The 11,839-nt window shown below is 42.4% G+C and overlaps 1 protein-coding gene across 13 annotated transcripts in view; it reads left to right on the top strand.

Moving 5' to 3' along the window:
- The window catches only part of THSD7B (thrombospondin type 1 domain containing 7B), a 481,009-nt gene extending 473,820 nt beyond the window's left edge, over window positions 1-7,189 (top strand). For 12 of the 13 annotated variants that reach the window (XM_046944125.1, XM_046944127.1, XM_046944124.1 and 9 more), the window contains 3 exons: window positions 958-1,150; window positions 4,422-4,509; window positions 6,020-6,447. In XM_046944125.1, the coding sequence (XP_046800081.1) occupies window positions 958-1,150; window positions 4,422-4,509; window positions 6,020-6,101 (363 nt within the window). In that variant the 3' untranslated portion in view covers window positions 6,102-6,447. Of the gene's footprint in view, window positions 1-957; window positions 1,151-4,421; window positions 4,510-6,019 lie in introns of all 13 variants that reach the window. The other variant, XM_046944128.1, reaches the window with a different exon arrangement.
- The last annotated feature ends 4,650 nt before the right edge of the window (window positions 7,190-11,839 follow it).

Here is an 11,839-nt window from a genome sequence, read left to right on the forward strand (position 1 = left end):
CATAAAGCCTTAAGGTAGCCAGATACAGCTGAGGTGCAGATATTTCTGTTCTAAAAATATCTTCCACAGCTCTCAGTCTCATCTGAGTATTGTGGGAGGAATCACCACTGGATGCGAGCAAGGATTGTTATGAGAGCCTACAGGAGCATAATGTGATGTGTAGACGTGCATTTCTTAGCTGTAAAAACTGTTGAGGCATCCTTCACCTTTTGCACCAAAAGCTCAGGACTGTGTCTGTCAACAAGTGGGGGGGCTGTGGCAAAACCCTGATGTGTCAGGAGTTAAATCCTTATCACAGATAGTGTAAATCAGTTTTCTGCTTGGATCGTGCGGAGCATATCAGACCTCCAGACGGGCATTGTAATTATAGCATAATTAGAAGAGAAATGCAGTCTAAAAAAGCTGTATTAAATTAGACATCCAGAAAATGGAGGATCTGTGTAGTGAACCGCCACATTTTAAGACATCTCTGGAAGAAAATTCCCACACTGGTCCAACTTAGCAGATATTTGGTCAGAAGAGCAGTGCTTCATTATGGATAGCCCAGTGAAATACTAGAGCAGAAATACATTGGAATGGAGAGTTGGGTCTGAATTGGGATTTTTTCTTCGTTAATTTCTTCTAATGCCCAGCAGGGTCACTGCTAATTTTTTTTATTGACGAGAGGAGTTGGATCAGGCCACGGATGCCTATGATTAAGCCTGTTGGGATGAGAACGTTTCCATATTGAGCTTCTCTGTAATTACTCTTTCAACCAATTCCCCAAGTACTTTATGGCTGTTTGAGCTGAAATGGGTTTGCAGCACCGGCCCCTGGCCTGTTTGGTTTGGTGGCAGTGAACTTGCTAATGACACGTGGACGATGTAGCGGGCCATTTCTTGATAGTTTACATACAATTTGTGCTGTCCTGTGAGAGGATGCTAACGTTTTAATACTGAATTCCCTTTTATCACCTAGAGAGGAGTCTGCGGTTGTGAGCGAGGATATACAGAAATAATGAGATCAAATGGTTTGCTGGATTACTGCATGAAGGTACCAGGTTTAGAAGATAAGAAAGCTGATGTTAAGACCATTGCTGGAAAAAATAAACCCGTCAACTCCAAAATGCATGACATTTTCAAAGGATGGTCTATTCAACCTTTTAATCCAGGTGAAAAACTTGAATATGAATGGAATAAATTTTCTTTACAATGTTTCTGCGGATGAAAGATACAAGCTTTGTAGATCACAGCATCAGAGATTGCATCTGGAGCTGCAGAGCGGCCTCACATTTCTAACTCGTGTGTCATCTTCCATTCCTTTGTGACTGTACAGAGTAATCACAATCTCTTATGTTGAGAGATAGCAAAGAGAATGAAGCAACAATATTTTGCAGAAGTATACTTAAATGCAGTTTGGGGGGATGCTTGGAACGATTATCTGTGATGTTTCAGTAAGTAATGCATTTGGACCAGGGAAGACATCAGTAGCACTTCAGAAGATTCTGAGCAGAAAGTGCTTAAAGGCTTCATTAAAGACAATACGAGTTGTTTCGTGACATATTTCAGAAGTGTATGAGAAAATACAGTAGGAAGCGTAAAGTTTGGACTTTTAAGTGTTGAAGTTAAGACACTGAGAGAACAAAAACAAGCCAGAAGCAGGCAGGGCTGCTGTCCCCAAGCAGTGAGTCCTGACTGCATCTTTGGCTTCTTTGTCATCATTCCCAGCTGGAACAGGCACACCTGACTTCTGACAGGACTCGTGCCATAGCTGTAACAGCTGGTCACCATTTTCACTATGACTGATATTAATTTATGCATACTAAATTTATGATATGAAAATATAACTTGAAAATGAGAGAAGTATCAGAAGAGTCAAGTTTTACTGAAATACCTCAGTTGCCTCCATATCCTGCTAGTCCCATCTTCCCTGTCTTCTGCTCTCTCACTTTGCCTTTGTTTCCTATTAGCTTGTAATGACCATGAGATTTTAGAAAACATGCAATTTAAGGTTCTGCTGGGGGATTCCGGGAGCCATAATTCTGTCTGATATATGTGATTGCACGTTGAATGTTACATTTACATATTTGATTTGCATACGGTAGTTAACCTTTGTGTTGGCTGTCTCAGAGCTAACAGAACTTGGTCCACAGCCTTTTAAAGTTGGCTGGTTTTTGACCAAACTCATTGTCCAGAAACCCACACAGTTCACCAGCTGTTTGAGTCACAGGTTTGGGGTTAATTGCCTTTTTGTCAGCAACCGTGGCCCTCTGTGGGCTGTCTTCCTTAGGTGTCACATCTTCAGCTGATACCTTTATGAGGTTAGAAAAAGGGAGAGAGGTGTAGGTGGATGCTGCAGTCCTGCTTTAATCAGCATTCCAGGCTGCAAAGCTTCCTTCTGGTGGGCTCGACCTCAGTGCAGCATTTGTGAGCCTGTTCTCCACCAGAGACAAAAGACAGAAACAGGGACTAAGGAGCTTCAACAGAACATGGTGTTGTGTAATATTAGAGTATAAATGTTACAGCAACAATATACGACAAATGAATAAGCGTGCTACATGTGCTAAGTGTATCATCAACCCATCCAGTAGGTTTTCTTCTGTCTGTATGTGCCCTTCGGACCCAGCTCAAGGCAGGTGCTCTTCACACTGTTCCCCTTTGTCTTGCCTCTTGACAAAATATGTAATTACTGTCCTAAAACAGGCTCTGAGGCTTACTCATCTGGGAGATTGCAGTAATTAGTGCTAGCAGAGCCAGGAGACCACTGCTACCTACCAGTTGTGCTCTTGATAGCAAAACTGTGGTGAGTGCTCCCTGTATGGATGGCATTTATCATCCTTCAGTGCTATAGTCCTTGACATTTGTGTATGTCTAAGGACTTGTATCTGTCACTAGAAGTATATGTGCCTTTCTTTAGTTAATTTGTGGCTTTCCTTCCTGGTTACAGTTTGAAACACAAATTTTATAATGATTTAATAGCTCTGATGTTTTTGTTCTTCCAAATGCTCTGCAGGAGCACACAGAACTGATTTCGAATCAGGCTATTTTTCCATTCTTTGCCACTCTCTGGGAGGCCAGAGTTCAACACAGAAGCTTTTTAGATAGTATTGTTTAAATTATTGGTTGGCGTGGTCCAGTGCCTTCGTGTTGCAGCTGGAGAGCTTGGCTGCCTTCATAGCAGACCTGGTGGGATGCCATGCGCTTGCTGTGACAATCCCTTTGCATCACTGCTAAATGTTTCTTGGCCATAAATTTCATACCTGGACATCAGGAGAAGAAGTAAAACCTGGCATGATGAACAGAGCAGTTCTCATGGGGAAGATAGGCTGTAAGTGATTAGAAAAGAGGAGACGGTCTGTGAGCGATACTCAGACTTCCCGCAAAGCCCAGAGGGAAAAGAAACCCACAACCAAAACCAGAAAAAATGGGATCAGATTAAATATGTTTCCTTTTGTAAATAATAATAATAATAATAATAATTTCAACATGAAATGTAAAATAGGTTCCATGTCTGTCCCACGCAGTAAGTCCCCACTTGCATGAGCGCACTGGAAATGGCCCCGGTCAGCCTATGTCTGTGGGCATGGAGTGGGCTCATATTTCTGCCTCCAGTGTGGATTAATAACTCTGTTGATATGAATCAGCTCCGACTGCTGCTGCGTGGAGAAAATACCACCACGTCTGTCCACCAGGAATTCTTTACAGCCAGAACTGAGCAAGAAGCAGAAATATTGATCTTTTAAAAATAATTATTGTTAATGCGGAGCTTTAGTTCAAAACCTGCCCCAATAAGATGTATTGAGACTTCCTATCAGAAGGAAGTGTTTCACAACACTCGAGATGAAATGGTTGTGGAGGGGTTCTTGCGTGGATTGCAGAGTGAGTCCCCTGCCAGTGCCTGGGGACAGACCAAGCAGCCCTGCCAGCAGCCCTGTCTCACTTTTGGAAGCTTGTTACATTTCCTGTGGCACAGCTTCATCCCTCTTACTATTACAAAGCCTATCCTTGTTCTTCCTGTAAGCTGAACTTATTCCCATTTGTTGCCCAGGCACTTTTCAGCTCTAAGCAGCTGGTTCTCTTTGGCCTGCTGATGTCTACCCCAAGTGACCCAGAAGTGCGGGCTGGCTGTGGGTTATGAAATAGTGCTGCTCTGGAAAGCTGACACAAAGAGTTCCTTTCAGCTTTCATTGAACAGCATCTAAGGTCCTTACCAAAGTTAAGATTGTGTGTTCAAAAAAATTGATTTTTACAGGAATGTCTTTCCTATAAAAAACATTTTTGATGGATTTTTCCCAGCAACTCATTATTGTGTTTCCCATCAATGATGCTATGAGTTCTGCTTGTGTATTCCCTCTTTACTTATCCTCTTAAGAAGAATTCATTTACTTTAGATTAAAACATTTTATTTTTTCTTTCTCTGTCTTCTTCCCAATCTTCTAACAGATGGTAAGCTGAAGATGTGGGTGTATGGTGTATCAGCTAGCGGGTTCCTCATCATAGTTCTTCTGATTTTTACATCCTTCCTGATGTGGTGAGTGTGCCATGGGCTTTGGGGCTTTGTTTGCTCACTTGTTTTTAAGATTTAATCCTTAAGGCATTAAGAAAGAATGGAACTTGGATTAGAGGCCTACCCTCATTTGGCCCCTACCTCCAAGCAGTTTAAAACTCTTCACATTACAGATGCTAACCTTAACCTACGTGATTGTGAAGATGTGTGGTGGTCGTGCAGGGAAATAATTGCTTTTGGTAATCAGTAGACCTGTATATTCAGAATTCTGCTGGGATTAGGAATGGCTTCTTATTGTTTATTGTATTCTTAAAAAATAAAAATAAAAAAAAGCTGAAAAAAAAAGGCAAGGAAGCCAATTGGATCTAGGAGCTACTTCCTGTTCAAGGAAAGACCAAAAATAATGGGGTCATTCAGCTGGAAAATGTTGTTTGATGTAAGAATACAATAGAAAACTATGAAATCGTGAATGGAGTTGGAAAAGGGCCCAGGGAATCTTTATCTCATGCAATATAAGAAGTAGGAGGCATCAGATGAAGTGTTTAAAATAAACAAAAGATCTTTATTTTCACACTGTGTGTTACTACCTTGTGAGCTTACTGCTGTCAGGGGCTGTGCGATCCAGAAGGGTAAATGGAGTAGAAGATGGCAGAACAGTTCATGGGAGAGTGGCTTTCTTGGTGTTAAGTGTGGTTTTCTGGATCTACGTCTTAGCTCAGGAAATCCCTAAATAGGTTTTTGCAGTGAATACCTCAGAAGGGGACACATCTTGTGTCCAAAGCTGCTGTTACCAGACACTGTTAGAAACAGGGCACCATGCGTGCTGAAGCTCTGATCTTCATCAGCACAAATCATGGGGGGCTTCATGGTGACAGAGTCCAGCCATGTCCTGACAACAACGTTACCCTATTTCACCCAGAATTTATTCTCTCTCGTTATTTCTCTCATTCTCTCTTCAATTAAAAGCAGTGTTTGGGTGATGCATCGGAGCCTCAGCTTCCGTGTTTTTTGAGTCATATAGCTACTGATTCTCTGCAGTGGAGCATACTGAGGGTTTTTAAAATAGTATTACATGCTTCTCTATCACTTGAAGACTTGAAGTGAGGAATTGTATTTCTCAGTAATAATTACTGTTGTTTCAGGGAAAAGAATAGGAATATCCCAGGTCTAGGCAGTTCACGTTTCACTTTTTCCGTGAGGTGTTCTTTGTTTTATCATCTGTGAGAAGACACCAGAGACAAATGTGTTTGGTTTCCTCTCCACATGATAAGCACGGCTGGCTGCACACTGAGCTGCCCTTTCTCGGCAGGCTGTGTCCCCACACCACCCATGGAATAACACACAAGTAGCTCCAGGCCGGCTTTCTTGGAAGAAGCCTCCATGCTGCCATGTCACCTGGTTGCAAACTGTAATAGCCAGTGTGGGGAGCTGATTTTTTTGTTGAAGTTTGTTTTTTATGTTGATGTGTTTGAGCTTCACAAAGTGTTACCATTTACGTTTTTTGCCTCCTGAAATATTTTTGTTTTTCTTGCAGCAAAAAAAGCAAGCAGCATCAAAGCACTCCTCCACAACAGAAGCCTCTAACCTTAGCCTATGATGGAGACATTGACATGTAACATAGGAAAGAAATCCAAATGTAGACATCGACTGCCTTAACCACTTTCTTTTTTGTAACTCTCAGACTTCTCAGTTTTTTGAGGAATCTCCTGATGTGTAGTAATTGGGCAGAACAGAAATACGGCAAGCTTAACATTTTACCACCTCGTTACTAAAGAAAAAATAACGGAGTCAAATTCTTGGATCTTGTGAAATTTCCCTGAAGAAACTGGAAAACGCATCTCTTCCTGTTGAGCAATGGGAATTAAAATCAGAAAGTCTACCAACATCAAATGGGATTGGTCCAAAAAAGAAAAAAGGCATGACAATCTGGAGGAAAATGTGACATTTACCGTAAATGACAAGGTTGACGCAGCATCATTATGCACTATATTAGTGCAGGGTTCTTTATTCTTCACATGTTTCAGCAATGAGTTTTCTAGTGTTTACATTTCGTTCAAAGACTTTAGAACTGGATCAAAGAGTAGCGAGTTGGAATGGCTGAAGTTATCTGGTTTTTTAAAGTTTCTTCCTTCTTATCCTGTTTTCTAGTCTGGAATATGATTTTGCTTCATTTCCACCTACAGGACAGAATAAGGATTGCTGAGAAGAAGCCTAGGCGGTTTCTGAACTGAAAGCATTTTCCAAAGGGTTGAGGAGATAGATGGGTGCTGTGACGGATGGCCGGAGGGTCTGGTTGTTTAAGAGGTGTTTTAAATCCAACAAAAGCATGTAGATACATTACGGCCAGTTTAAATTGTTATTCCGTTCAATTAATACAAACTCTGCTTTTGTATTTAAATTTTCTTATCTGAAATATTTATAAATTCTTTTTTTGAATTTAATTACCTGACCTCATTTAATATACATCAAACACAAATAGGGTTTGTAGCAGGCCTTGCTTTTTTAAATGTTTCAAAACCACTGAAAAGTTACATGTTGTAAACATCTGGGAGTATTTGAAGAGGGGTACGTGTTTATAATAGTATGTGTTGCAAGTAAGGAAGTGCCATCTTGTGGTATTGACTTGTATTTATTAGCAAATAAAACGCTAAAGAGAGTGAGAAAGTTCCTTCTGGTATGTTGAATTAAATGTGTGTAAACAATATTCATTATTAGTCTTTTACTGTGTCTGAGACTGAATGCTGATTTCAAACAGTTCTGGCATGTTTGGTGCTGTAGTGATTAGCTGAAGAAATGGTGTAGACAAGCACAAGTTGAGAGAGTAATTGCAGATCTGGAGAGCGCTCGGGCCTATTTTTAGCTCAATGCTACTTCTTTTTGGAATAATTAGGTAGATGGGAAGAGAAGAATTATTAGCAGCTCTTGTCAACATGCAGTTGCTGCGCAGGGGTTTGTGACAAGAGAAGAGCATCACCAGGCAGGAGGCGGTGCTCGTGGTGTCACAGCACTGCTCACATTCAGAGTTTGAACGCTATGATTTCATGGAAGATATGGCACTGTGAGTAGGTTTACTTCCCAGGCAGGGCAGGAGGTCACAGCATCGAGCCATGGCGGTGCTGTGGCTGCAAAGCAAGGTCAGAAACATGCTTTCCTCTTCCACAGAAACAAGTATTGATGGAATCGAGAGGGAACGTTGTCTCGGTCAGTTGCAGAGAGCCCAGCTTCCTGACAGAGGCGTTTGGCTGGTCCTACTTTCTGCCTTGGAGTTGTAAGAGATCAACAGGTTCTGGTTGTAACATTGGGAGCCTATATCTATATGTATATATTTATTTATGTATTTATTTATTTTCTTTTTTTCTTTTTTTTTTTTTTACAGTGCCCAGTACTGAACCTTTGAGTGGTGTATGATTTACAAGGGGAATGACAGTCCGGTGCTGCTAGGAAGAGTACTGCCAGACCATAACATAGCATATCTGTGGGATACGATGTAAGGAGAACGGTAGCTTGTGAAAAAAAATGATGGAATAAACTCGATTAAGAAAGCTGCTCAAACAGGCATTGGGGTTGGGAAAGTTGGTGTAATAATAACAAAACATGGCAGCTGCAACATGTGGCCATTGCCCTCAATAGCAGCGTAAATCACAGCCCAAACCAAGATGCTTTCTTCTTTCCCTGGGCGAGCCCAAGCACTGAAGGCATAGAAGTTGTGCTTTGCCTGCAGAACTGTCTGTGTGTGCTGCTACATGTGTCAGCTGCACACGTGGGCCCCGTCTGGGATATTTGCATGCGCAGATACCACATCAAGATGTCACTGTGCCTAAATTCTTGGAACATCTGGGCTTTTGTGTGCAGGAGCACCGGAGGGACTGGGAGCCCGACCTTGCTGTTGGCAGGGCTGTTCCTCTCTCCTCCAGCAGCCACACAGGAAGCACCACTGAGTGTTTTAGCTTTGGATGCCACAGCCAAGAGTAAAGACAGTGATTTTATTTGCTCTAGAAATAAAACAGTGTAAGAACTCCAACTAGCCAAGATAGATAAAGGCTTGTGAATTAGCTTGTGCTTGTCTTCATATGGCTCTAAGAGTAGCCTAATTGCATGGTGTTCTTTGCTAAAGTGCACTTATATTCACCAGTTTCCTAAGAAAATGAAGAAAATATCTTGAAAAAAATATATAGTTAAGCATTTCCATTTTGGATTAGTCCTCATAAGTATGATTGTTAGGGATCAGATCATTTGCTGCTCTCGTGGCATAGCTGGTTTCTTGAAAGTCTGCTTTTTTTCTAAATACATAGCCTAATTTGCACTTATGAATGGAAGAAGAGATGTAATTTAATGTCAGGGCTCGATTTCAATTGAGAAGCAGTAATGCAGGAAGAAATGATACAACTCAGGGCCTTTTGAAACATGGCTTGGAATGCCTGATGTATTAGCGTGCCTAAGGACAGGTTTAACATGTGCCTGGTTTAAATGTAATGTAAGTGAAGTAACTTCCATGTCTCACAGCTGGGACACGCTCCTGTCCTGGGCAAGAGCTTGATTTATGTTACCTCTATGAGGATGACTTGTCTGGGGGCACAGCACCCCACTGTCCCATGTAATGGCATTGCATTTGGCCATGCGTGGAGATGTGGTTCCATTTACACCTGGGGAGAAGGTGAATGGTTGTAGTGGTGATCACAGCTGCAGGATGCTTTCTGCGTGCCTGTTTAGCGTATGCCCTTTTATCTCCCAATCTAATACAGTTTGTCCTTACTTGAAAATGTAAACAACTTTCATTGGTCACACATGAAATGTCTCAGAAAAGAATCCAGAAACCCTATATTTGCACTCGCTGGTAATTATGTTCATTTGCTTTGATGACATGCTTTGTTACAATAGCGTGTAGAGTGGACTCCAGACAGATACACGGGTTAAAGCAATTGATGGGATTTGTCCTGTCGGCAAAGAGGCGTTTTGATGGAATGAGAAATCAGATTCAATTTCCTTTGATAAGGAAGAATGTTAATTTTCTCCTCAGCTCTATGAAAGTTCACCTGCATGTTATGAATATTGTGGTTGTTACATGCCAATATGACATTTGGAAGAAACTCTTCAAACATAATAACAGTGAAGAATGTTTTCAGTCTGTGGATGCATGGAACACCAGGCATTAATTTTGCAGCTGCAGAAGGTAGCAGTTACAATGTTTTTTGAGGCAATCTGGCTTCCAGTGCACGTGACCTGGCTTCAAGTAGCTTTTCTGCAGGAATGTCGGCAGTGGGTGCAGTGGAATGGCCTCAGGTTGCACCAGGGGAGGTTCAGGTTGGATATTAGGACAAGTTTTATCTCAGAAAGAGTGGTATTGGCACAGGCTGCCCAGGGAGGTGGGGGAGTCACCGTCCCTGGAGGTGTTTAAGGACCATGGAGATGTGGCACTGAGAGACATGGTCAGTGGGCATGGTTGTTGGACTGGCTGGAGTTGGACTTGATCTTAGTGGCCTTTTCCAATCTTCATGATTCTGTGATTCTCAATTAAGTGATTTAATTACACGATTTTGTTTTGTCTTCTGCACCGATATTAAGTTCAGTGACTGAATTAGGGAAGAACATCAGACTCAGAGTGGTGAAAGATTTAAGCATGCCATGAGAAATGTGTTTGGCAGATGCTCTCCTGTGGGATCAAGCTTCTTGGCTTACTTACATTGGGTAGACCAAGTGTATCCAAATTTATTTAGGTGGGGTAGTTCAGATCCTTCTGAGCGCAGAAATACAGAATGGTTTCAATGTCAAGACACGATGGATTTAAATCTAGCCCATTTAAATCCTTTCCCATACCTCGAGAAAAGACAATGCAAGCAGTTGATGGTGGCAGTTGACATCTTGTCCTCAGATAAGCAATCCCAAGTAGGCCTTTGCAGGAGAGATTCTTATATGGGAGATTTTTTCTTCCAACATACACTAAGTAGGGCTTGTGGGAGTTGCAGCACAGCCAAAGCACCAGTGACTACTTGCGTTTCAGCTGCTGCAATTGAACAGCTTGCCTTAAGAGGTGTGAGAAGCACATTTGCTGAAACCCAGGCAGTGTCTGAGCTGTTTGAGCTCTCTCTCCCCTGACAGACTGCAAGAAAACATCACAGTAGAAGCCGGCCAGGCCATCTTGCAGCTATTTGGTGTTTTCTCTAACCCCAGCACTATTTAACTCAGTAAAGCACTTCATCTTGTAAAGTCTGACAGTCTGGGAGTGGAGAAAACGTGGTTCAGTATCTCAGCCCCAGTTCCACTCCGGTTCCTACTGCAGCGGGGCCCTGGGGACATGTGTTGGTGTGGGCCCTGCGCCACGATCCTGCCTTTGGGGCAGCAGTGATGTTTGGGCATGTTCCTCACTGCGGGGAAGCATCACGAGGCTGCCAGGTCTTCAGGGAATCTCACATTCTCACCTGACGCAGTCAGCTGATGAAGCCTGTTAACATTTGGGCTGAGATGAAAAGCTGTAGTGCAGCTGTGTCAAGTCATGATTGCGTTGCCACTCTATTTCTTTGGATAATGTGGCAGATCCACAGCAATTACTTTTAAATGCAGTCTCTGTCACTGCAGAGCAGTAATGTGAAATATTTACTGTTTTGTTTGCCTCGTGCCAAGTGAGTTTTCACTCAATTTGTCATTAACACTGCTGTCCTCTTCTGAGGGAAGAGTTTATTTATATGAACTGCTCTTCAGTAATTCTGTGTTTTCTACAGGAATAGGTGCTGGCATTATCTTCCGAATTCATCCAGTTTGGACCACAAAAATCTCTGCTGATGAAGCTGTGGGACTGACAGCAGATGTGAGGGATAGGAGCACAGATCTCATGCTCAGTAGTCCTGTTCATGCAATGCGGGTCATTTGTGACCAAAAAAAACCCCATTTTGCAGAGTTCTGCAGTATTTTTGATGTGCAGGCAGAACACTGCCTAGAAAGGAGCAGTGCTGAGTCTATTGGGTCCCCTCCACAGCTCCCACCTCACATGGCTATGAGCTCCTCACAGAAATCAGCCCTGCTGAATTGGCTGCCCTGCTCACGGATCATCGGGGCTGGCTCTTTAGGAGTATAGTTAATGAGTAATGAATATTTTGAGTATTTTTCCGCATGATATTAGTACTGTTACTGTTCATCCCCTCATTTCCATCACCATGACAGCCAGGAAGATCTAAAACCCAGAGAGCCGCCTGTCTCACACAATCAGGCAAACCTGAGAAATGGATGCTAGGGGAAAAAAACCCAGTGCTGTGAAATCTGAAATGAAGTGAGGAGTGCTGCAGCCTGAGGACAAGCAGTACGAGTCTCAGCTGGGTTCAACCAGCCTCATCTCCTTCTGTGACCAACAGCTCCATACATC

The sequence above is a fragment of the Gallus gallus genome, chromosome 7 (genome assembly GCF_016699485.2).
Source record: "Gallus gallus isolate bGalGal1 chromosome 7, bGalGal1.mat.broiler.GRCg7b, whole genome shotgun sequence".
Taxonomy (NCBI): domain Eukaryota; kingdom Metazoa; phylum Chordata; class Aves; order Galliformes; family Phasianidae; genus Gallus; species Gallus gallus.